The sequence below is a fragment of the Manis pentadactyla genome, chromosome 15 (assembly GCF_030020395.1).
Source record: "Manis pentadactyla isolate mManPen7 chromosome 15, mManPen7.hap1, whole genome shotgun sequence".
Lineage (NCBI taxonomy): Eukaryota > Metazoa > Chordata > Mammalia > Pholidota > Manidae > Manis > Manis pentadactyla.
In genome coordinates, this window is record NC_080033.1 from 11,597,212 (window position 1) to 11,622,215 (window position 25,004).

Genomic DNA, 25,004 nt, shown 5'->3' on the forward strand with positions numbered 1-25,004 from the left:
GTTGCAAACCCTTGAGGAGCATCCTGGATGGAGGCCTTTGCTTTTTCTCTAGAATTCTATGTGCTGCAACCTTGTAACCTTGGTCTAGTTGGAACGGGACTGGGGGCTTTTCAGGCAGTAGGAGAGCCCCAGTTACCCCCAAACAAGCCTCCTGCATCCCCATGGGTTCCAAGGCTCCCCATGGGGCTGGGCAGCGTAAGCCAAGGAGCCACAGGTTCAGGCCTCACTGTGTCTTGGGTTGAACACTCCTATGTGCATGCATCTTTCCACACAGCCACTTACCATCCCCAGTGTCCCCAGCCTGCTAAGTGGGGCAGGGCAGGGAGAGGTGAGCTTGCCCAGGTGGCAGAGCTGCTGTTTGACCCCCAGCTGCTGTGGCTCCGTTACCTATGCTCCTGGCCACCTGCTCTGCAACCCAGAGGGGCTCTGGGGAGCTGCTTCTGCGGCGGCCGCAGCATGAGTGGCCCATTGTGGTTTCATTCAGGCTGCTGCCGGGCTGTGTTCTCCGCCTTTATAAACCAAGGGGGTAGCACCCTATACATGTTAGTCTGCAGCTTGCTTTTTTCATGTAACAGTCCCTCAAGAGCTCTATGCATGAAATGTTATATATTTATTAAGATATTTTTTCCTTTTTAATACAGTTAGCCTGTCTCTCAGGAGATTGGTGGGTTTTTTTCTCAATCCATGGTCGTATACTCAAAATCAGCATTTAAAAATTTCTGAGAGGACAGTTATGATCTGATAAAGTGTATCATGGGATGTGCCCCTGCTCCCCCACCTTTTGAAAAACAGGAGTATTCATGTAGGAATAGGGATTTATGCTATTAATTTGTTCCCAGGAGGACATGGGTTAAAATAAATTGAGAAATGCAAGTGCCAGTCTGAGGCATTGGGTCAGGGAGGGAAGAGGCCGGTGCTATTCTGCCTGGGTGTGCACCGGGCCTGGGGCCACTCACACTTGGGCTGCCTTGCTCATTTGTGCCCCAGATACCTACTGAGTACCTGCCCAGATGCTGGGTCTCATCATGTACAAACAGACACCCAGCCCTCAAGGAGTGGACATATGTGGGTTACGGGGTCTGCACTGGGCATGGGGAGGTCTGGTGTGTGAGCATCTGACATCTGTGCTGGAAATACTCATGAAGCTGTCTCGGGAAGCACAAACTCCTGTCAGTGAGGCTCTTCTCCAAGGTGGGGCTTTCAGGTGTGAACTGGGGCCTCAGGCTTGGGTGCTGCTTGGTTCCCAAAGCCTTGGAGCTAAATAAGAACTGCCCTCCCCATCTGCCTGGAAGGATGTAGATGCTTTGTGAGTCCAGCTACTACACTCTGAGCAGTATTGCATTTTTCTTGACTTCGTTTTTTTCCTGTGCCTCAGTTTCCCCATCTAATGCAGGAGGGGTGAGTGCCCTGTAAATGTTTATTATTAGAAAATGGTGACATTAGCCTTCCATACCCCTGACTCCCAGTTCCCTCCCTGGAGGCAGCTAGGGCCCTGGGTTGAGTGCCTTTCTGGAGGTGTTCGTGCTTATGTGAGTATGAGTGCTTGTGCATAAATCCCTTGTCTTTTTTTTTTTTAATTTTGATATCATTAATGTGCAATTACTTGAGCAACATTATGGTTACTAGATTCCCCCCATTATCAAGTCCCCCCCACATACCCCATTACAGTCACCGTCCATCAGCATAGTAAGATGCTATAGAATCATTACTTGTCTTCTCTGTATATACTGCCTTTCCCATGTCACCCCCCCTACATTATGTGTGCTAATCGTAATGCCCCATTTTCCCCCTTATCCCTCCCTTCCCACCCATCCTCCCCAGTCCTTTTCCCTTTGGTAATTTAGTTCATTCTTGGGTTCTGTGAGTCTGCTGCTGTTTTGTTCCTTCAGTTTTTGCTTTGTTCTTATACTCCACAGGTGAGTGAAATCATTTGGTACTTGTCTTTCTCCACCTGGCTTATTTCACTGAGCATAATATACCCTCTAGCTCCATCCATTTTTTTTGCAAATGGTAGGATTTGTTTTCTTCTTATGGCTGAATAAAATTCCATTGTGTATATGTACCACATCTTTATCCATTCAACTACTGATGGACACTTAGGTTGCTTCCATTTCTTGGCTATTGTAAATAGTGCCTGCGATAAACATAGGGGTGCATATCTTTTTCAAACTGGGCTGCTGCATTCTTAGGGTATCCTAGAAGTGGAATTCCTGGGTCAAATGGTATTTCTATTTTTAGTTTTTTGAGGAACCTCCATACTGCTTTCCACAATGGTTGAACTAATTTACATTCCCACCAGCAGTGTAGGAGGGTTCCCCTTTCTCCACATCCTCGCCAACATTTGTTGTTGTTTGTCTTTTTGGATGTTGGCCATCTTAACTGGTGTGAGGTGATATCTCATTGTGGTTTTAATTTGCATTTCTCTGATGATTAGCGATGTGGAGCATCTTTTCATGTGTCTGTTGGCCATCTGAATTTCTTCTTTGGAGAACTGTCTGTTCAGCTCCTCTGCCCATTTTTTAATTGGCTTATTTGCTTTTTGTTTGTTGAGGTGTGTGAGCTCTTTATATAATTTGGATGTCAACCCCTTATCAGATATGTCATTTATGAATATATTCTCCCATACTACAGGATGTCTTTTTGTTCTACTGATGGTATCCTTTGCTGTATCCTTTGCTTTTTAGTTTGATGTAGTCCCACTTGTTCATTTTTGCTTTTGTTTCCCTTGTCTGGGAAGATATGTTCATAAAGAAGTTGCTCATATTTATGTCCAAGAGATTTTTGCCTATGTTTTTTTCTAAGAGTTTTATGGTTTCATGACTTACATTCAGGTCTTTGATCCATTTTGAGTTTACTTTTGTGTATGGGGTTAGACAGTAATCTATTTCATTCTCTTACATGTAGCTGTCCAGTTTTGCTAACACCAGCTGCTGAAGAGGCTGTCATTTCCCCATTGTATGTCCATGGCTCCTTTATCATATATTAATTGACCATATATGCTTGAGTTTATATCTGGACTCTCTATTCTGTTCCACTGGTCTATGGGTCTGTTCTTGTGCCAGTACCAAATTGTCTTGATTACTGTGGCTTTGTAGTAGAACTTGAAGTCAAGGAGCATAATTCCGCCTGCTTTATTCTTCCTTCTCAGGATTGCTTTAGCTATTCGGGGTCTTTTGTGGCTCCATATGAATTTTAGAACTATTTGCTCTAGTTCATTGAAGAATGCTGTAGGTATTTTCATAGGGATTGCATTGAATCTGTAGATTGCTTTAGGCACGATGGCCATTTTGACAATATTAATTCTTCCTAGCCAAGAGCATGGGATGAATTTCCATTTATTAGTGTCCTCTTTAATTTCTCTTAAGAGTGTCCCATAGTTTTCAGGGTATAGGTCTTTCACTTCCTTGGTTAGGTTTATGCCTAAGTATTTTATTCTTTTTGATGCAATTATGAATGGAATTGGTCTCCAAATCCCTTGTCTTTTAACTCCAGTAGCATGATATGTTCTGCACTGTTCTTCACCCTTCTTTTTTAATGTAAGATGTCTCAGGTCAGTCCAAGACTTCGTGTAGACCTGCCTTGTTCTTTCACATAGCTGTGAATGTCTCCTTGTACAGATGCTAAAAATGCATTCTCCGCACCTCACAACACCCTGTTGCCGTGTTTCATCGAATCTAAGACAACATCCCCTGAAGATACACCATTATTGTATGTAATACCAAGGATCGGTGATGCCCAGTTAAACCAAGACAGGCTGCCAGTCCAGATGCTTCTGGAGTCCAGCAATGTCAAAGCAGGGAAAACAGTCTGTTGTAGGACTGCTGGACAATCAAAGTGGTGTTATTTGGGGTGTAAGGATACGGAGCCTCAGAGGAGCGCGGCACACGGTGCCCCCTGTGTGACAGTGGGCAGGGGCCTCAGTTACCCTGCTGCCTGGGCTGGGGGCTGACTCTGGAAGATGCCTGGCTGACTGTGCTCACTGGGGCTAATTGAAATTGCTGTGGTTTGGGAGGATTCCTTTCTGTGCTCTTTGAGTTTTCTCAGTCCTAGTGAACGTTTAATTTTTCCTACTGTAAATGTGGCTGCTTTATAGACATAAGCAAAATCCATAGGGTGTTCAACATATATTGGGTTGAACCACCTAAAATTATGTGGTGGATCAAAAATGAGGGGGCAGGGTACAGACAATTTGGTATCATTCAGCCTCATATTTTTTTCTGTTTGGTCTTTGGTCATTTTTACTTATCTTTTCTAGGTGATGTTTTCCCTTTATACAGACATCAAAAAATTGTTTCTCAGCAAGTTTTGAATTAAGAGTGACAGTACTGGTTTATTGTTCTGAACCCAGGTTCCCTTCTCTGGGACCTGCTTCCTTGTCCACTGCCTCCCTCTGCACGTCCCTGCTCCACCAGGATCCTCTGCCCTTCACCCATCCTCCTGCAGACGGCCCCTCCACTGAGTCATGTCAGTCGGCTCTTGCCTTGTAAGACCTTCAGATTTTTCGGCTAATGAATGTTTCCTTTCACTCTTGGTTTTCTTTTATAAAATGCTGGTCACTGGTACACTTGAACTTGTCATCTCTTTTGGAGGAGTTCAGAGGAGCACTGCCTCCCCCTCATTCAAGGCTTAGGATGGCAGCTTGTTTTCAAAGGGCTGTGGAGAAAGGTGGTCTCCCCTTTGTGGTTATTTAACTGCGGCCTGACTTCAAGTGGCCCACAGGCCAGACCATTCCTGGGACATAGATGGTCTCTGTCCGTGTTCCACCCTTGCCCTCCCCAACCGGCCACAGCCAGAGGACATGTCAAATTACAGTCGGGTCCCATCAGCTCTCCCCAGCACAGATGGATCTTGCCAAAGTGCACAAAGGTGTTTGGGCATTTGCTTGCCTGTTGGAGAGGATGCGGCTCAGCCCTTTCTTCCCCAGGGCTCATAGATCCCCTGACATGTACCACACAGGGAGGAGTGGATGCGGGCCATCCAGATGGTCGCTAACAGCCTCAAGCAGCGGGTTCCAGGTGAGGACCCCATGGACTACAAGTGTGGCTCCCCCAGCGACTCTTCTGCAGCCGAGGAGATGGAGGTGGCAGTCAGCAAGGCGCGGGCCAAGGTGGTAAGTGCTGGGGGGTGGGAGGTGAGCACCCTTTCCCCCAGCATTGGCCCTGCTGCCCGTGGTTTCCGTGCAGAGTATGCAGGGACCTAGCCTGGCACTTGGTGACTGCCCTGTAGTAGGGGTGTGGATGCCCCTGGGCTGCTCTGTGCCCATGGGGTGAGGCTTCATCTTGAGAGAGCCACCTAGCCAGGTGGCTGAGGAGAGTGAGAGCTGTCTCCTCCCGTACCAGGGAGAGCTAAGCAGTAGGAGAGTCTCTGTCTGAAGGCCAAGTACTTCGGAGCAACAGCTCTTCCCAGAACCTCCTTTCCTGCTCATGCCTGAACATTTTGGCAACAGTGTCCTTTGATTTTCCTTTCTCTTTGTTAAAATTTCCTCCCATGGACCGTGTGCCAAGTGCTGACTGTCCCACTCTCTCCATCCTGGGCAGACCATGAATGACTTCGACTATCTCAAACTCTTGGGCAAGGGCACCTTTGGCAAAGTCATCCTGGTGCGGGAGAAGGCCACCGGCCACTACTACGCCATGAAGATCCTGCGGAAGGAAGTTATCATTGCCAAGGTGGGTGTTCCCGGGGCTGCTGTTGGCTGGCCTCTGAGGAGGCACACCCGGAGCCTGACTGTGCTGGGGAGTACACACAGGGCTACAACCCTCACCTGTGCCTTCTGCTGCCAAAGGCTCATTCCTCCCACCAAAACCCATCCCCTGGGCCCAGCTCTGCAAGTCCCCAGGGAACAGGACCCTGAGGCCCAGAGAGAGTGGGCCTGCCTGCGGAGCCCCACCCCAAACACACACTCTGGGTGCCAGGGGGCAAAGAGGAGTCTGACCAGGGCCTCAACTGGCAGGGCTGGCAGGCAGGGCCCTTGAGATGATAAAGGGCCTTCAGGGAGACCAGGAGGGTAGGGGTGTAGCTCAAGGTGTCTCAGTAGGTGGCTGGGCCAGGAAAGGAATTCTACTTCTTTTTTTCCTTATTTAAAGTTTTTAAAATGGAAAATTCCTAATGTACACAAAAATTTTTAAAGAAAAATATAATGGACTCCCATGTAGCCATCATCCAGATTCACTAATTATCAGCATTTGGCCAAGTCGCTTCCATTAGCTCTGTCTTCCCATTTTTGTTCTGGAGTATTTTAAGGCATGTTCTAGACATCATATAATTTCACCCATACATACTTAGATGTGTATTTTTAACAGATGAAGATTTTAAAGACTGTAATTATGTGATTATATCCAGCAAAATTAACAATCCCTGACATCATGGGTCAAAGGCAGGGTTTCTCAGCCACAGCACTGATAGAATTTGGGGCCAAGTCATTCACTGTCTCTGAGTTGTGATCATCAGAATGTCTTTAAACATTATTATCAGATGTCCCATGGGGACAGACTCAGCATCTGGGGACTGCAGATGTTTCAGGATTCGTAGCAGCGCGCTGGGCGACTGCCATGTGCTCAAATACCAAACCTGAGCCTGTGTCAGAGTCACTGGGAGGTCCTGTGAAGCTGGTGCTGGGACCCCCTGAGTTTCTGGTTCTGTGGGTCCAGGGAGGGGCCTGAGAATGTGCATTTCTCCAAGTTCCCAGGTGATTCTGATGACGCCAGTGTGGGAGCCACACACTGAGAACCATTGCTCTGCAGCCTAGTCGGGGTTAGATCTTATTCTTTCTCAGCAAGAATGTTTATACGTGGTGACACTCCCAAACTATGGTGTCAACTCAGGGTTCTCATAATGTCTGCTTGTCCCCCACTTAGGGATGTTAAAATTGGCCTATGAGTTCAGGAGATAACAACCTGATCCCTTTGTCAACAGTCCCCATCAACTTGTCACTTCGTATTTTTTAGAGCGAGCCACTGATTGTGCCTGTCTGGGTGCGTTATTTCATTAGGGCCCTCAAACGGTGATGCTCTCCTCCTGTCATTCTCTGCATGTTGGCTGGGAATAGACTTGCATTTCACCAAGACACTCCTCCCCCGTCCTTTAGGTTGGCGGGGTGCAGGTAAGGTGCTGCCCACCAGCCTCTCACCTGGCCTCTGTCTGCAGGATGAAGTTGCCCACACAGTCACTGAGAGCCGGGTCCTCCAGAACACCAGATATCCCTTCCTCACGGTGAGTGGCCCTCGGTCTCAGGCCGGGCCTAGCCTGCCTGCATGCCGTGCGTGGGGCCTCCAGGCCCACCCCTTCGGGCAGAGTGCAAGGAAGGAGAACCCTGCCACTGTGAAGCACAGACTTAGGACTGGCCAGGTGGCTGGGGCCAGGTGTGGTTCAGACAGCCTGGGGTGTCAGCATCATCACAGAAGGTGGGTGGCTTCACGTCTGCACTTCAGCCACTGATGATCTCACATTACAAGGTGGCTTCAGGGGTGTGACTGCTGTCGTCATGAGTTTGAGGTGCTTAGCACAGCTGGACAAAGTTATTCTGTTTTTGATTTTGTTTCATAATGTAATCCTAGAGGCAGATGTGTCACTGTGCTGCCTGCCAGCTCAGTCTGAGCAGACAGACACCTCTTTGGGCTACAGTCTGTCAAGGCCAGCAGCCGTCAGTTAAGTGACCCAGGTTAAGGATGGCTTGTGGGTCGTTTCTTTAGCTCAGCTGCTGGGCAGATGTCCTGAAGCCTTGGCACTTTGGCACTTGTTCAGACGAAATCCTATGAGGTACTTCAGTGTAGGAGACACAGAGCAGTAGACTTATCCTGGGCAGGGGGTGGGCTCCTTAGAGCTCAGTTTGAGAACCACTGTTTGTTGGCAAATCACTTGTCCATCCTGTCTCTGGGGTTGGCTTCCAAGCCACTGCCAACTCCCTGCCAGCAAACATTGTGTGTGTGAGAGACAGTTTAACACTGACTATAAAACAGGAGGATGAAAGATGTAAAATAGCTCTGATGGCCAGAACATATTCTCCCCTTGCTGGCCATGCCTCTTGGAGGCTTGCATGAAGGCAGAGGACAGGATGGTACAGCACATTAACCCCTTCCCTGCCCTCAGACCCATGAGCTTACATACCCCCAGAAGGTGAGGCTGAGGTCCAAGCTCCAGCTGCCTGGGCCAGGGCAGGGCATGTATCTGCAGAATCAGCAGCGCCCCTGCCCCCTGGGGTTTGGCAGACAGTCCTCCCTCCCACCTCCTACCACGGTCACCTGCCTTCCCCACAGGCGCTGAAGTATGCCTTCCAGACCCACGACCGCCTGTGCTTCGTCATGGAGTATGCCAATGGCGGTGAGGTGAGCCCCAGCTGCCCAGTCTGGGTCCCGTGTGCTTCCTCCCCTAGTGTGGTGGGAGGCAGACAGGAACTGTGGTGAGGTGGAGGGGTGCGAGGGAGATGTCCTGCCTACCGCTTGTCAGATCGTTTCCCCCCGGCCCTTGAGGCAGGCATCATCACCTCCATTTTGCAGGTGGGGAAACTGAGGCTCAGAGAGGTTAAGTGGCTTGCCCAAGTTCACACCACCACTGAGTCGGTGGGCAGGAGCCAAATCCAGGTCCAGAGAGGTGTACAAAGGGCTGTGGGGTGGTTGGCCGACATGCTGCAAAGAAAGCATCTGCCGGTGCAGCTCCACCAGGCCTCGGTGTTCCTGAGTCTTCCTGGTGAAAGACACCAGCCACTCGCTGTCGCTGAGCTGCTCCCAGTCACTCCTTGTCCCACACACCCTACTCTCTGCATGCAGGTCCCACTGTGCATTGTCACTGGCTCGTGACTTGAGTTCCTCTGCTTTCTTGCTGTCACTCCCTCATTCACTGGTCCCTTCGTGCCACCCCCTTACTCTTCCCTTGGCTCCTCCTGGCTGCCTTTGCTTTTCATTTCTTGCTCGGTTTTTTTCACTCACATGAGCTTGTCTCTCCTCACCGTCCCTCAGTTGGCCATTCTTGCTTCACCTGCCACTGCCTGGAGCAGGTGTTCCCGTGTCACTGGCCTGGGCGCCATGGGCCGGCAGCCAGGTCCTGTCCATCCTTCCTCTGGGCCAGGGATCTGACCTCTTCTTCCCTCTCCGGCAGCTCTTCTTCCACCTGTCCCGGGAGCGGGTCTTCACGGAAGAGCGGGCCCGCTTTTATGGCGCAGAGATTGTCTCCGCCCTCGAGTACTTGCACTCGAAGGATGTGGTGTACCGCGACATCAAGGTGAGCACGTGGCCTCCAGGCGAGGGGCCGGGCTGGCCCATGGTGCATGCGTGGGGCTCATGGCCTCCCCTCCAGGTGTCTGACTCGGAGCCTGTGTCCGCCTCCCGCCCAGGCCGGGTGGCGGCTCTGGAGCAAGCAGCCCTGTGCAGGGCCTCCCCAGCCCTTGTGAGCAGCGCTCCTGGGCGGCGGGGCAGGGGTTGTAAATTGGTACGAGCACCTTTGAAGGCAGTTCGGCAGAATCCACCAGTTGAGCATATGTGCGCCCTAGAGCCGTCCTGCTCTAGGTGTGTGCACACGGGAGCAGGTGCCTGTGTCCGCCTCAGAACATGGACACATATCGTACCCTGTGGCTGGGCACACGGTGGGCCTCTGCACAGCAGCTAGAGAGCAAGCCCCAGCCACACGCGACGGCGTGGATGCGCCTTGCAGGCTGACGATGAGGGAAGAGCCAGAACAGACGAGATGAAGCTATATGGTCTGCAGGTGCATACATAGGTGGAAAACCGGAAAGAAAAAAGCCTGGTAGTAAAGTTACTTCTCGGTCATGATGGTTAATAACTGGGAAAGGGGCACATGGGGTTTCTAGGGGGCTGGTGGTGGTCTTTCTTGACCTGGTGGAGGTTACACAAAGGCTCACTAAACTGCCCGTTTGTGTCACATTTAGGAAAAATCAGGAAAAAGATAGTGTGCCTCACATCCTAATTTGGGGACCTGCTGCACATGGGTGGGGGAAGGTTGGGTCAGGGCCTGATTCCCATACCTTCCTGCCTGGCTTTTTTCCAGCTTCCCTGGGGCCTGGATGGGGATGTGTTGGGTCTGGCCTCCCTCTAAGCCTCAGAGGGCAAGGGCTTAGCCTTGTGCCAGAGGTGTGCCCCAAGGTCCAGTCTGGAGCTCATGGCCTGACAGCTACCACCCCAGGCCACAGCCCCCCGTGGGGAAGGGCTGGGGTGGGCAGGGTGTGGGTGTGTGTGGCATTAGGGTGCCCTGGGAGGACGTAACCCTGACACATGGACTTTTCCTACAGCTGGAAAACCTCATGCTGGACAAAGATGGCCACATCAAGATCACTGACTTTGGCCTATGCAAAGAGGGCATCAGTGATGGGGCCACCATGAAAACCTTCTGTGGGACCCCCGAGTATCTGGCACCCGAGGTGTCTGAGGCTGGAGGTCCCAGGGGCATGTGAGGCCAAGGGAGGAGGGGCCCTCAGAGCTGTGTGTTCCCCCCACTCGGAGCCTCCACATCGGAGCAGGATGATGTCTCCCAGCCCCAGCAGAGCCATGTCCCCCTTGGGCCCCTCAGCTCCTCAGCCCCGGGGCCTGGCCCTGGCCGCTCATTGCCCCTCCCTGCTCAGGTGCTGGAGGACAACGACTATGGCCGCGCTGTGGACTGGTGGGGGCTGGGCGTGGTCATGTACGAGATGATGTGTGGCCGCCTGCCCTTCTACAACCAGGACCACGAGCGCCTCTTCGAGCTCATCCTCATGGAGGAGATTCGCTTCCCACGCACACTCAGCCCTGAGGCCAAGTCCCTGCTCGCCGGGCTGCTTAAAAAGGACCCTAAGCAGAGGTGAGGGCTGGTGTCTGCCCTGCCCAGCCCAGTGCCACCTGCTACCGCTGTCCCGTCGGCCTGGAGGGGGGGCATTGTCCAAGGGTGCACTCGCCTGTGGGCTGTGTGCTGCCCCCAGACAGCTTCCACAATCCCCAGAGCTGCTCTCTTAGGGAAGTCTGTCTGTAGCCCTCTGCCCCCATGGCCTTGTTTTATGGGGACACCGAGGAGTAGGGTGGCCCAGGGTGACCAAGCTGTTTGTGGAAGAGCCAGGATGGAAAGCCATCTGCTAAGCCCACCCTCTCAGCTCCCATTCTGGGTTGGAGTTCATTGCTGTCTTTTGGCTCTCACCCTGGGCACGTGAGCCCCCACCCTGAGCCTTGGTTTCCTTCTCTGTGGAGAGGCGGCCCGTGGCTGGGATAGGATGGTTAAAGGTTGCTTAGGGCCTGCACCAGAAGCTCGTGCCCCAGAGCCAGCTGCCCCAGGCGGCGAGCACTCATGACCATCTCTGCGCAGGCTTGGCGGGGGGCCCGGTGATGCCAGGGAGGTCATGGAGCACAGGTTCTTCCTCGGCATCAACTGGCAGGATGTGATGCAGAAGAAGGTGAGCCCCAACACCTGCCTGCCTGCACTTGGAGCCTGGCTGCTTAAGGGCGGCCTTGGCCCAGGTCTTTCATCCCCTAAGTCCTGAGTCTAGGCTCCTGTCCTCCGCAGCTCCTGCCACCCTTCAAACCTCAGGTCACATCCGAGGTCGACACAAGGTACTTTGACGACGAGTTCACCGCCCAGTCCATCACGATCACACCCCCGGACCGCTGTGAGTCTCTGAGGCTCCCTCACCTGGGTGGGCCTGGCTGGCGGGGGAGGGTGGGGTCTGCTCTTGACCCAGTTCCCCAGGGAAAGCTCCTCGCAGGCCTCCTCAGTGGGCAGTTTGCCCTGCAGTCTGCTTACAGGGCTTTTTGCTGTTGGTATGTCCACCTTTGGACCTGGTGAGGGTCACCAAGAGCCGTTGTCTATAGCACTCTCCAGGGGCTCAGGGCAGAGGTCTGCCAGGAGATGCCTGGGCCCTCACCATTGCCAGGGTGGCAGGTCCATGCTTGTCTCCCCAGATGGCCTGGGATTTGGGGGCCGGGCTGGTTCATTGACTCTGTAGCCGTTTGCCTTCTTACTCTCACCCACCCAGTGCTAGGCTCTGCTGGAGGTGGAGCAGTGACTGAGACAGCCTTGGGCGTGCCCTAGGGTGCTCCCAGTCCAGCTTGGGTGACAGACCAGAGAGGTCAGGGCTGGGGTGTAGGAGCCCACGGACTGGGGAAGCCCAGAGGAAAGCCTGACCTGACCTGCAGATTTGGGAGGAGACATGGCAGCTGAGATACATTCCTGGCAGAAGGAATGGCATATGGGATGCCCAGAAATGCCAGCATTGCATGGGCAGGGAACCACAGGCGGTCAGAGTAGGTGGGGGAAGGCAGGGGCCACTGGGACGCATGGGCACATGTTGCACGGGGAGCCATAGAATGGTTTGTGCAGAGGAGGGATGGACTTACATCAGGGCTTTAGAAAGCCCCCTGGCTCCGTGTGGAGGGTGGATTGTTGGGGGCAGGAATGATGGCCAGTTCAGGGGCCTGGGCTGAGGAGTGGTGTGACGCGAGGAGGAGAGCAGAGACGGCGGTGGGTCGCTCAGGAGGCTGCGTGAGTGAGCGAGCAGGGGCTGCAGCTGAGGGCCTGTGTCCGTGAGGAAGCGGCCAGGCTTTCTCTGCCCCGCTCTCGGGAATGGCCCGCCGCCTGGGCTTCGTGCTGTGACCCTGGGGCTGGCGTCTCCCTGGTGCCAGCCCCGCCACCGGGGAGGCTGGGCAGGGCGCCCAGGCCCTCTGCAGACGGGGTCTCCCCAACCACCACCCCCGCCCCCACAGATGACAGCCTGGGCTCGCTCGAACTGGACCAGAGGACCCACTTCCCCCAGTTCTCCTACTCGGCCAGCATCCGCGAGTGAGCAGCGCCGCCGCCGCCACCACAGGACGCAAGCTGCCACCACCGCTGGGGGCTGTCTTCTCTTTTTTTATTTTGCCTTTTTTGTTTGTGTCCCCATCCTTCACGTTCTCACACCCATTTCCAGTTTTTTTCTTCAGCCCTCTGCCAAACTGGACTCCGCGGTCCCAGGGGCCCTGCCTCCCGGATCCTGCCCTGCCCTTGCCTTTGCGCCCAGACCAGGATGTGAGAGACTCTCCGCCGCCTGCCCCAGGATCATGCCTTCGGCGAGGGGAGAGATTCCGATTTTTAATTACCGCAAGCCCCAGTGAGGGGCAAAGCTTGGAGCCATGGGCCTGCCTGGATTTCCAGCCAGGGTGCCCACAGACAGCCTGCCTCCAGGCTGCAGCCTCCGTCAAGATTGCCTTGTGGGACGTGACGCCTGGTGGACAGGGACCTGGTGCTGCCCTCCACACCCTGTTGTTAGGCTCCGTGTGGCCTGGTGCAGGGCGATCCAGCTCCTCCTGTCATGGGGGCAGGAAAGCAATAATGTCCAGGGACAGGCAGGGGCCTTGGGAATCTACAGGGGGTTTAGAGCTTCCTCAAGTGCATGGGGCCTCATCTGCCCCGTGGGGAACCAGGAGGGGCCCCGGGGGCCGGTGCTGCCTCCTGGCCCCGCCTTCCCCACCCCATAAAGCGCTCTCCTGACCATGTGGACGAGGCAGGAGGAACATTTGGGGGCTGGCCTCTCAGCCCCCCAGCCCCGTGCCTTACCAGGGCTTCCTTCCAGCTGGCCTTACCTTCCGCTGGACCCCAGGCCTGGCCCCAGCCCCTTCCAAGGATGGCGGCTGGGGTTGCCCCCTTCTCTCCGCCTGGCGCAGAGCTGTTACACATCTCGCACCAAGACAGTATTGGGTCCTGTGGGTGGACTTGGGGTGAGGAGGAGGTGGGGGTATCTGGTACGTCTGGGGTGGGGGCCTCTGAATAGGGAGGCTCCAGGCTACCCCATCCCTTCCTCCTCTCAGGCCCCAAGTTCTACAGCCTTAAGGTAAACACGTGTCAGGGCTGTGAGCACGTGTGCGTATGCCTCGGACTGTTTGTGTCCGTAGGTATCCCTGTGCATCTGGGATGCAGATGACATGGGGGGTGTGTATGTGTGTGCAAGGGCAAGCGTGTCCTAGCCACGTGTGTGTGTGTATGGGTGGCATGCGTGGGCTTGGGCCCTGACCCCGGCCTGAGCATTTCATCCTGTGGGAGGGGTGCTGGCCTAGCGGGGAAGCTGCACCTGGGGTCCACTTGCTGCCCTGTCCCTCCCCTCCCCTCCCCCCGCAACATCTCCGGGTGTATGGAATTTAGTTTTTGTGGTTTTGATCTCCCCACTCCACCTCCTGTACCAGACAGTTCACAGGAAGACATCCTAGGGTGGGGTGAGGGTTGGTTTGGGCGGGTGGGGGGTGTTTTTTCCTCTTTGTGTATGTCATTTATCTGACAGTTCTCCCTTCTTCCCACTGGCCTTTCCCTATTCCTCGTATTTGTACGGTACAAGCAATAAAGACACTCGTTTCTGACCAGGGCTGTCACCCCGGGCCTGACCTTGTTTTGGGGACCGGCCCCCAGCACTAGCCGCCTCCTGCCCCCACTACTCCGCGCACAGCGCTATCAAACACAAGGTGGGGAAGCAGGTGGAGGAGGCCTCTGAGGGTGGGGATGGGCCTGACCTGCGTGTGCAGCGGGACCTGGTGCCTGGGGATGTGGAGGGGAGGAGGGGAGACTCGGCGTGGGAGCTCCCTGGGACTCGGGCAGGGGCATGGTGGACAGAAACCATTCCAGGCTCTCAGAAGCTGCTTAGGCAAAAGAGGTGGGGTGGAGGGACATGGGTGGTTCTGAACAAGGAGGGTGGGCGAGGTGTTGCTGAGCCCTGAATGTGAGCATGAGAGGGATTGGACTTGCTTCACATGGTCCTTGTGAAGGACCATTGCACACCCCCTTCCCCCCCCTTGTGCTAAACCAGGGAGAGGGACTTGTGCCTGTCGGTGGGAAGCACCTCAGGTTTGTCTACAGCCCTCAGCTCTGGGAATCCTGATCGCTGTCCCCCTTACCCTGAGTCCCCATGCTTGAAACACTCCTGGACCCCCAGACCAGGGCTGTCCCCACCGAGCCCTGCACAGGTGAATTTGATGTCATATTTTGCCAGGTATTAGGGCTTCACACACATGGAGTCTTTGAGATCTTTGGTGAGGGCAGTGGAAAAGTTGGATCCAGTTTATAGAAATCTGCGTTAGCTACAGCTAAGACTCAGGGAATTTTGTTTTTCAGACTTCCCATGGACTTTATTTGATTACAAAGGTATGTCCTGGTAGGTGTTAGGTAAACAACAGAGACACAGGGAAAAACCTCCTCTCTTCCCTTGGGTCACAGTCCCCCACTTGGGCACATTCAGGAGCCTACCTCAGGGTCGGGTTGTCTCTCACTCCCCCGGATGGGGCCCCACAGGCTGTTTACCCCGCTGAGCTCACGTCCTTAGGTGTCAGTTGTGCTCCTTAACTTCTGTAGGGAACTCCCAAAGAGGGAGTTTTAGGTGGAAGAGTTTCAATAAAGTTTTACCAATTTGAAATTTGAGTAGATTAATCTCTTTTGTCATGTGCATGTAGCAAATTTCATCAGAGGTGGTATGTGGGTGTGTGTGAGAATAATGCAAGCAAAACAAAAGTATGAGTAAGAACGTTCCAGGCCTTTGTACTCACTACTCTGCAGAGATGGACGCATTTTGAAAAGATAGCCTCCCCTTTCCTTGCATAAGGCTTTCCCCTCAGTATCACCAGGCCCTGGGCTCCATCCTGCCACATCTTCCCCTTGCACCTACCAACATACGTGCATTAATAGGCTCGGTGGTAAGAATGAGATCCTCTCAACTCCTGTCTGGGTTTGGAGGCTCCACGGGACATTACTCTCCAGTTGCTTCGCAAGGGCCCTGGGAGTGCGTGGGCCCCAGCTGGTTCGCCTGCCCGCTGTTGACAGTTTACTTGGCTTCCAAGTTTTATTCTGTTTTTTGCTGTTATCAGTAGTGCTTTAATAAACCTTAACAATCCATCTTCATTGCTCTTGGACTTTTATTTTTGTACCATCCAGGGTTGTATTTTAACATGTCAGATAGCTTTACAAAAAATGCATTTGATTCACATGCTTCTAACTTCAATTTGAAATAACTGTAGACTTGTAGACAACTTTGTAAGTTAAAAATAGAACTAAAATGAGCAGGGGATATACACGATGAACTTGGAGCATTTTGTAGTGCCCGAATAGGCGGACCTAACAGGTCAAAACCTCGCTGATGGGGGTCAGTAAAGGGACATGGGGGCTAGGGAAAGGGCCCCCTGTGCTAAAGCTGGCAACAATTGAAGCAACAAAGTAAATAGCATACTGCTGGGTTACACAAAGTATAAAATGAGTCCATACTGATACAAGTGATAAATGGTGAGGAGAGACATACCTGAACAAAATTCCAGATAATTTCTGTGGATGCTTTGCCTTCAAGAAAGGAGAGCGTAATCCCCATTCCTTAGGGGTGGGCTGCAAGGTGACTTCCTCCCAAAGAGCAGCTTTTCCATGGAGAAACCTGGCAAATGCTACGTCAGCCAGGTGATCAAGGTCAACATGAACAGCCGTGTGTCATGGCGGTATAGGATTTTGATGTGCAGTTCGTGTGGTACTTACCTCTGTGGTCTTCCTCCCCAGACACACTGCAGAAAACACATCCGAGAAACCCCAGCTGAAGGATCTTCTACAAAATGCCCAACAAAATGTTCTCAAAACTGTCAAGGTCATTCAAAACAAGGGAAGCCCGAGAAAGTGGCGCAGCCTGCGAAAGCCCTCGGAGATGTGACTAAATGCTGTCGTGCACGGGATGGTGGAACAGAGAAAGAACATTAGGTAGCAAGTCAGGAGCTGTGAATAAGGCTTTGACTTTAATGACAGTGTATCCCTGTTGGCTCATTAAGCTGTGACAAATGTACCATGCTAACGTTAATAGGAGAAACTGGGTGCGGGATACGTGAGAACTCTGCACTGTCTTCGCAACTCTCCGTAAATCATTGTTTATTTAAAAAAGGCACAAAGAATTCTCACCTACCTTTCACTCTGGATCCCCCCTGAAACAAGAACCTTACACAACCACAATCAGCTGTCAAGGTCAGCAAGTGAATGCGCTTCTCCCAGACCTTAGTCAGATCTTACTAATGCTCACGCTAAAGTCCTGGCACGAAATAAATCAGGCTCCTGACAGTCCAGGCTCACTAGAGCATTGAGTTAGTCAGGTTTGAAACTTATGAGCACTTACTTTGCACACTTGTCTCAAGGGCATATTGCCTGAGGTTTCCTCATGGTTATAGTCAGGCTATTTTTAGCAGGGATTCCCAGAAATGATTTGTCCTTCTCACGCAAACTATCAGGAGGCACATGAGAGGATCTGTCCCATTACAGGTGACCCCTTGGGTAAGATACTGTCTGTAAGGTTTCTCCACTCAAGTTACTACATTCCCTTCGTAGTTAGTATCTTGTGTAGAGATACTCTTGAGACTGGATATCTGGGCTCTCACCAAGCATTCAGGCAACTGGAACAGCAAGTGCAGAGGCCCTGAGGCAGGCAGTGCCTGATAAGTTTGGGGAACTTAAGAGACCAAAGTGGTTCAGTGGAGTGGGGGAGGGGAGAGTGGTGGGAAAGGGATTAGAGAGGGACCAATGGGCCAAAGGAGCTGTCAGCTAAGGTAAGGCATTTGGGTTTTACTGTGGGATAGGAAGTCATTGGTCTAGCATCTCACACTCCTTTCTGCTCCATTTTCCAGTCTCACTGACCTCTTAATGCCTGACAATAGCAAGCTCTTTCCTACCTGAGGACCTTTGCTTATGCTGTTCCTTCTTGGAATATTCTGCCCTCTCTGCATTCCTGACTCCTTCTCTTCCAGGTTTCTGCTCCAAGATCACCTTCTCGGAGAGGCCCTTCTGGCCCATCATCTCTAAATTCCTCCCAGCGTGCTCACTTACTCATTCAATAGATATTTATATGTGCCAAGCCCTGTTCTGGGTACTGGGAATACAGCAGCGAAAAAACAGAGGCCCTGCCTTCATGCGGTTCACCCTCTTGTCAGGAGGGAGTCAGCAAATAATCAGTGCTAAGGAAGAATTAATGCAGAGGATGGGGACAAGAAACACTCAGGATGGCTGTGGATAAAATGAGAGTTCTTGTGGCCAGGATTCTCACCTGGCCCTGGTTGACTAGCTCACTGCACACCTGTGGGCAATACATGGCTGTTGACTCTATATACGGAGCTCCGCCCAGTGCTCTGGGCATAATAGGTGGCAGGGCTGCAAGGCTGCAGGAGAGCAGAGCAGAGGCTGGAGTGGTGGCAGCACCAAGGACAGAGGCCCAGAGAATAGTTAATGAGGGACGGCTGTGCAGAGAGGCCCAGAGGACAGCTGTGCGGACAGAGGGGCTCAGAGGCAGAGACCAGCTTGCTGCACACAGACTCGCTCTGAGTGAATGGGATTTTAGTGACTGACCTGCCACCTGGAAATAAAGTTGGGTATAACCCTTTCACCCCAAGAATGTTTGCTGTCAATTTCTTTGGTCACATTGAATCCACAGCGAACTTGCCCAGGGCTGAAACCCATTGGCAAGACAATGGCACTTTTCACAGAGAAGGTAACATCTGAGTTAGCAAACGCCTTAAAGGAAAAGGATCTCTGAGGCGAAAGCGTTTCAGGCAGAGGAAATACTAGCACAAAGGCCCTGAGGCAGGAGCGAGTCTGGTTGGGGTGAGGGGCCAGGAGGCCAGTGGGGTGGGAGAGGAGTGAGTGAGGGGGAAAGGAAGAGGGGATGTGCTTGAAGGTGTGTGGCGGAGGGGCGGAATGATAGTTCAGGGCACCAAGGCGTTTCCAGCCTGAGAAAGAGGGGAGCCCCGATGGAGCTCTGAGCAGGCAGAGTGAGCTGACTCAGGTGTGCACAGGATCCCTCTGGCTGCCTGTGGGGAACAGACTCTAGCGGATGGGAACAGGGGAGCAGTGAGGCCACCCCTGCACTTGCGTAGATCAGCTAACCGCTGGCCACTTGTCCTCAGCGCCACCTGGGCTTCAGGCCCTGAACTTGGTAAAGGCCGCAACCACAGCCATTCGCTCATCTGAATACTCACAGCACGGAGCACAGGCCTTCTGAAATATTAACTGATTTATACCTTCCATGTCTTGAGCTTTTACTGTGTTAAGCCCTGTACTGGACACTGAACAGTCTTATTGGAAACAAATCTCCACTTTATAGCTGTAGAAAGTGAGGCTCAGAGAGACTGCTTTTGGGTCACGTGGTAGGCAGCAGCTTGACCACTTGACTCCAGCTGCCTGACTTTACAGAGCTTGAAGGGGGCAGAGGCAGCCTAGGTAGCATTCGCCATCGCCTATGCACCTGCCCAGGCGAGGCATGCTCAGCGCGCACGCGCCCAGGAGTATTTAAACCGCCCGCTGCTTGTCCTTGGCTTCAGCTGGAGGAGGTAGGCACTGGGCTCGCCCCTCAACGCCACCCTGAGGATGCTGGTGAGATGCAGGAGCCAGGGGCCCACCTCGCGGCAGGTGCCCCTCTGCAAGCGCCGACCTCTAGCCCTTCTCCCTTGCAGAGTCCAAATGCGTCCCGTGACCCCGAGCTTCGGAGTGCCCCAGCCCCCGACGGCGTCCCTGCGGGAACGAGCGCCTCCCCAGGACGGCCAGAGAGGCCCCTGGGGCCGCGCGCGCCGCCGGGGCTGGAGGAGGCGCTAAGCGCGCTCGGGCTGGAGGGAGAGCGCGAGTACGCCGGAGACATCTTCGCCGAAGTCATGGTGAGCGGAGCTTGGTGGGAGCCCTGGGCCGGCGTCGCCCGCAGCCCTAGAGGGCCCCGGAGAGGGTCGGGTCAGACCAGCCAAAGCTGACCCGCTCACCAGCACCTACCCAACAAGCAGCCCCGGGCTGCCGCCGCGCCGCCGGGCTCTTAGCTCTTCCCGCTGACTTCCCAGCACCGGCGCCCCAACTTTTGGCTTGCTCTTTCTCACGCTCTTCCCGCGTCGCCAGGCTGTGTGCAGCCCCTCCTTTGGCATTTCATAGCCGCTCGTATTTGTCCCTCATATCTCTTCGTTTAACAAATATTTGGAGCTTTATTAAATGTTTTTGAGCATGAACTAGGCATTAGGGATTCCGTGAGGAACATCAGTCTGTCCTTGTGGGGAGCTAAGCAAATGTAGGTGATTATTTCTGAAGGGCCACAAAGACACCGTAGTCCCCACATATCTGTATGAGACAAGCACTGTTAGGAAAAACACTGAAGGGATGAATTTATTTTATGAACTTCTGTGAGCATCTCTCCCAGACCAGGGCCTGTGTTAGGAACTGACATACGGCTGTGATCTGGACAGAAATTCCTGCCCTGTGATGCTGGCAGCTTAGTAGGGCACCTAGACAAACACACAAGGAAATATCAGCTCACTCCAGACTGCAAATGCTAGGAGGAAAATAGGTGCTGAGATGGAGGGATGGGGTGCAGGGGGAAGTGCAGAAAAAAGGAACTCTGAGCTGAGACCTGAATGAGGAGTCAGCAATGCAGAGACATGGGAAGGCCCAATTCAAGTGGAGCGAACAGGCCGAGAGTGCAAAGGCCCTGAGGTCGGAATGAGCTTGACAGTCTAGGGCCAAAAGAAGGCTGTGGTAGCTGTGGGTGGTGCAGAAAGAGGGGGTGTCCAAGCAGGGGCTGGGCCTGAGGGTCTGAGAGGAATTAAGACTGTCCTAAGGGCACTGGAAGCCATGGGGAAGGTTTTAAACAGGGGAGTTCCCTGGCCAGATTTGTACTGAAGACGCTTCTGGGTGCTCTAAGGAGGATGGATTGAGGGCTGGTGGCCAAAAGTGGAGTGTGGGAATCGGGGAGATGACTCGGGAGGTCCCACGGCCGTGGAGGTGGACAGGGAGGAGTCGAGGACAAAGTTCAAGGCTCTAGATGGGGATTCAGAAGAGGAGCGCGTTTCAAGGAGAGACTCGAGGCCGGTTTGGGTGCGGCACTCGTGCGACATCCCACTGGCAACGAGACTGCCGCACCCAGGGCTGGAGCTCAGGAGATAAGCCGAGGCACAGGTGTGGGGATTGAGGCCATCCCTGCCCAACCCCAGGTGTGCAGCACGCTGTCTCGGAGGGCTCTGCCCCGCACTGTGACACCGGAGATGCGGGCGCTGGTGGTGGACTGGCTGGTCCAGGTGCACGTACGTACCCGGGAGGGGGCATGGCTAGGCCGGCTTGCCGCCTAGAGGTGGTCATGCGTGGCCTTCCCCAGGAGTACCTGGGCCTGGCAGGGGAAACCCTCTACCTGGCCGTGCACTTGCTTGATGCCTACCTGCGCGCGGGCCGAGTGCGCCTACACCGCCTGCAGCTGCTGGGCGTGGCCTGCCTGTTCGTGGCCTGCAAAATGGAAGAATGCGTGCTTCCTGAGGTACTTCAGGGTGGGGATTGTGGGAGTGGAGCCTTTCCTCGCCGCCTCACAGATTAAAAGCCCTACTGTGTGCCAAGCGAGCCGTTTACCTACTCGTGGAATCCTAGCATATCTGTATGAAGTAGGGGTTACCCATGTGTCCCTTTAACAGAGGAAGAGACTGAGGGACAGAGAAAGGAAGATATTAGCCCAAAGTCCAGCAGCTGGGACTTGGACTCAAGTCTTGAATATTTACAGTCCTTGACATGCATAATTAGGACTACGTGCAGAATTGCCTGGGAGGTAGGGATAACATCTCCATTTTAAGAATGAGGTTCGGATTTCTCAAGGGAGCTTCAGCGAATTTCCATATCACACAGTGAATAATTAGTAGGGTTTGAACTCAACCCAGCCAGGTCTCTCTGACTCTGCAGCCGGTGCTCTCCATGACTTCCATACAACAAATCAAAGGCCCCATTTTACAGAGCAGAAAATGAGGTTCAGAGCGGTGACTGAACCCATCCCAGGCGCTCCAGGACAGGGAGTAACGGTGGGGGATCCAAGACTCCCCGACCTCTTTCTCCCTCATCCGCAGCCCGCCTCCCTCTGCCTCCTGGGAGCTGGCTCCTTTTCCAGAGCCGAGCTTCTGCGGGCAGAGCGCCGCATCCTGAGCTGTTTGGATTTCCGGTTGCACCACCCAGGCCCACTGCTTTGCCTCGGGCTACTCGCTGCCCTCGCCCGGAGCAGCCCCCAGGTGCGCGGGGTAGGAGAAGGGCACGCGGGGATAGGGGTATGGCCTGCACGGGATAGGGGAGTGGCCTGATCGGCCCGCAGCTCTGGCAGGTGATGCTACTTGCCACCTACTTCCTGGAGCTGTCTCTGCTGGAGGCCGAGGCCGCAGGATGGGAGCCTGGCCGTCGCGCAGCTGCGGCGCTAAGCCTGGCGCAACGCATGCTCGACGGGACGGGCTCCGGGCCCAAGCCGGCGCTTTACAGGTATGGCCTGGGGGCGGGTGGTGGTGGTGGTGGTGGTGGTGGTGGTCTCTCTGTGGCTCAGGGACCTACCTTCCTGGTCGCTGTCTTTACGGACCCAGAGAATGGAAGATAGTTATAGGTGGCAGGTGGGGGGCACCTTAACGATTTTTCTGGGTGTGAGAGAATGGTGTATATCTGTCTAGTCTCGGAGTTTCTGAGAATGGAGTGTTTGTCCAGATTTGGGGACCCTTAACCTTGGCCAGGGTGGAAGATAGGATCTCCTGAGGCTCGGAAGATGCTCTGAGGTTCCCGGGTTGAGGAGTCTGCCAGCCTCGAATCTCCTTCCAAGGAATGGCGTGTTCCTTTAGCGGCTAGAGGCGCCCTCGCCCCCAACCTCCTTAACCATGCCACTGCGTGGCAGGTGCTTCATCTTCCTCGCAGCCCGAGCGCCCAGGGTAGAGCTGGATGTCTGCCCATCCTCGGCCCCACGCCTTCCCTCCCCGTGGTTCTGGCTATTCCCTGGCCGCGCCCTGCGGGGAGAATCGAGGGTCGGCCCCTATTCGGCTCCCTCCAGTCGCTCACTCTCTAGAGAGCTCCTGAGGGGTCCTCGGGGCCCCAAGTAAACGTGTCTTCCCAGCCTCCGGTCCCCAGCTCCGAGGACAGGTCGTCTCCACGCTACCCCTGCCCCGCCTCAGTTTCCCCGTCTCCACGCCGCAGCCCAGCGGAGTTGGGCCAGCTGGAGCCGTTCATGGTACGCGCCGCGCTCCGAGGCCCGGCGCCCGGCCGTGCCGCCATCTTCCTCAAGTACGCGCGGCCCCAGCGCCAGGGCACCAGCCTCGCCGCCGCCCGCCTGCTCCGCCGCCCCCAGCCCGGGCCTCCTTGAGCCCCGAGGCCAGATCAAAAAAGATTCCGTTTGTGTCCCTCTCCCACTTCAATAAAAGAGTTTCTTTTATTCCGAGCTCTCCCTGCCCTCATTGGTAGAGGAGTTCGGCCTCTCTCACTTTTGATTGGCCACTTTCCGGGTCTCTCATCCTTCCGATTGGATGTTCTCACCCATGAATGGCTGCTGGGCTTTGCAATGTAAATTATGGACTGCTCCGCTAGAGGGCACCGGCGGGCTTCCACGAGCGCTGCTCAGCCAAATAAAACCGAGAACAGCGCAAACGCTTGCGGGAGGTAGGTGGTCAGAGATGCTGAAAGGAAAGTGCACTACAAACTGAATGACTCTCGGTCTCATGGTTGGGAATAAACTAGGAGGGATGGGGACTGTGGGAATCTGTGAGAATGCCTGCCCCAGTCATGAGGAATGCTACCTCGGTGTTACCAGATGTTCAGATTTTGTTCAAATGAAGCTGAAAATTTGCAATTCCATAAATATCTCTGCTTGTATATGTTGGCAGCTAATTCAGTACTTTAAAGATGGTTGCACATATCACGCATGTTGGCCTCGGAGGTTCATCAGTTTGCGATAGTACCTGTCTTTGATAGCAAGTGTTCCATAAATGGGATCTGATATACTTAACTTCTGAAATGCCACAGTGTCAACAGGTATAATTATGGCACCGACCTTACAGAGGTGTAATGAGGATGTGAGTTAATATATGAGAGCTTAGGACAGTGCCTGACACCTAGTAGGTGCTGTGAAAGTGGTACCGCTGTGTTCTAGCAGGACTGTGGGTTAGGTATAGTTGTCCCATTGATACTGAACCCCTGGCACCTAGCCATTTAGCAGGTGCTCAGAAAATATTTGTAATGAATCAATAGGTCTCCATGTCTTTAATGAAAACAAAACAAAACACCTGAAGTGCAGAAAGGTGACCTCATTGCTCTGGAATTCAGACTCAGGAATATTAGACTCTTGACCAAACTTGGGTTTGGGGGTTCAGAGAAGAGGGAGTTCCTGTCCCTGAGATGTTCAAAGTTGGAAGACCAGGGATGGCAGAGCAAAGTACTAGGAGAGAGAGAAGCAGATGCTGCTGTTGGAATGGAAGGTGCTGTGTTCAGGTTTGGGCCTGTCCGGTGGGACCTGCCATGAGATCTCCACAGGGAGAATGTGCAGTGGGAGGCAGAGGGTAGAGCCAAAATACAGTCTTGGTGTCTGGGGCTAAGGCCCAAGCTAGGGTCTTGTGGGGGTGGGCTGGGGTGGGGTAATACATAAAGTTATTCATTCACTCATCCATTCAAGAGCTATATATGGATGCTGACTCAGAGCCAGGCACTTACGATCACGTACCTCCTAGTCTCATGGATGATAAGAAACACAAGTTGTTGGTTATCCATTACTGTGCCGGATCTACATCATATAATTCAGTCCTTACAACTGCTTTGCAGTGAGTTCACTTGTTATCCCCATACTACACAGGAGGGCAAGGCAGAGGAAGATCAAGGAGCTAAATTCCCACCACTTAGTAAAACAGCTAAGGAAGGTTGAATACAACCACCTCATTCATCTTCAGTTTTTCTCTCAAAAGCCTCTCACATGTTTCTTTTCTGTATATTGTTTTATTATCATGCTGCTCACTCTGAGCTGTCACTCACCTGTTTTCCACTGTCCTACCCGGTGATCTTAATGAGGGCAAGAAGTAGAGGCAGTTGCCTCTTCACAGCCTGTGGTACCTCCCCCATCCTGGCCTTGATCCCTCTGCATGTGCCTCCCCTATCCTGCCCCAACCACTTTGCCTGAACTTCCCAGGCTCTCCTACTCTGGTCACTAGTCTGTCTCTCCACTGGACTAGTGGCCCAGTCCCTAGGGTAGGGTCTGAGGCTCTCTCAGTCCCTGCTGTGTCCCAGCATCACCCAGCCCAGAGGCAGGCAGAGAAAAGATATCAGTGAAT

General features: G+C 53.6%; 2 protein-coding genes across 5 annotated transcripts in view; both read left to right on the forward strand.

Moving 5' to 3' along the window:
* Nucleotides 1-12,964, forward strand: part of AKT2 (AKT serine/threonine kinase 2) — a 47,256-nt gene extending 34,292 nt beyond the window's left edge. For all 4 annotated transcript variants that reach the window (XM_057493503.1, XM_057493506.1, XM_057493504.1 and 1 more), the window contains 10 exons: nt 4,961-5,110; nt 5,538-5,669; nt 7,147-7,212; nt 8,256-8,324; nt 9,094-9,216; nt 10,241-10,369; nt 10,571-10,785; nt 11,281-11,368; nt 11,479-11,581; nt 12,675-12,964. In XM_057493503.1, coding sequence (XP_057349486.1) covers nt 4,961-5,110; nt 5,538-5,669; nt 7,147-7,212; nt 8,256-8,324; nt 9,094-9,216; nt 10,241-10,369; nt 10,571-10,785; nt 11,281-11,368; nt 11,479-11,581; nt 12,675-12,754 — 1,155 coding nt within the window. In that variant the 3' untranslated portion in view covers nt 12,755-12,964. The remainder of the gene's footprint in view (nt 1-4,960; nt 5,111-5,537; nt 5,670-7,146; nt 7,213-8,255; nt 8,325-9,093; nt 9,217-10,240; nt 10,370-10,570; nt 10,786-11,280; nt 11,369-11,478; nt 11,582-12,674) is intronic.
* Nucleotides 12,965-19,302: 6,338 nt separating this feature from the next.
* CCNP (cyclin P) lies at nt 19,303-23,128 on the forward strand. Its single transcript, XM_036896541.2, is given in 7 exon segments — nt 19,303-19,360; nt 19,363-19,586; nt 20,901-20,990; nt 21,062-21,217; nt 21,792-21,950; nt 22,040-22,191; nt 22,888-23,128. Coding segments are annotated over 7 exon segments (1,005 nt in total). The 3' UTR covers nt 23,054-23,128.
* The last annotated feature ends 1,876 nt before the right edge of the window (nt 23,129-25,004 follow it).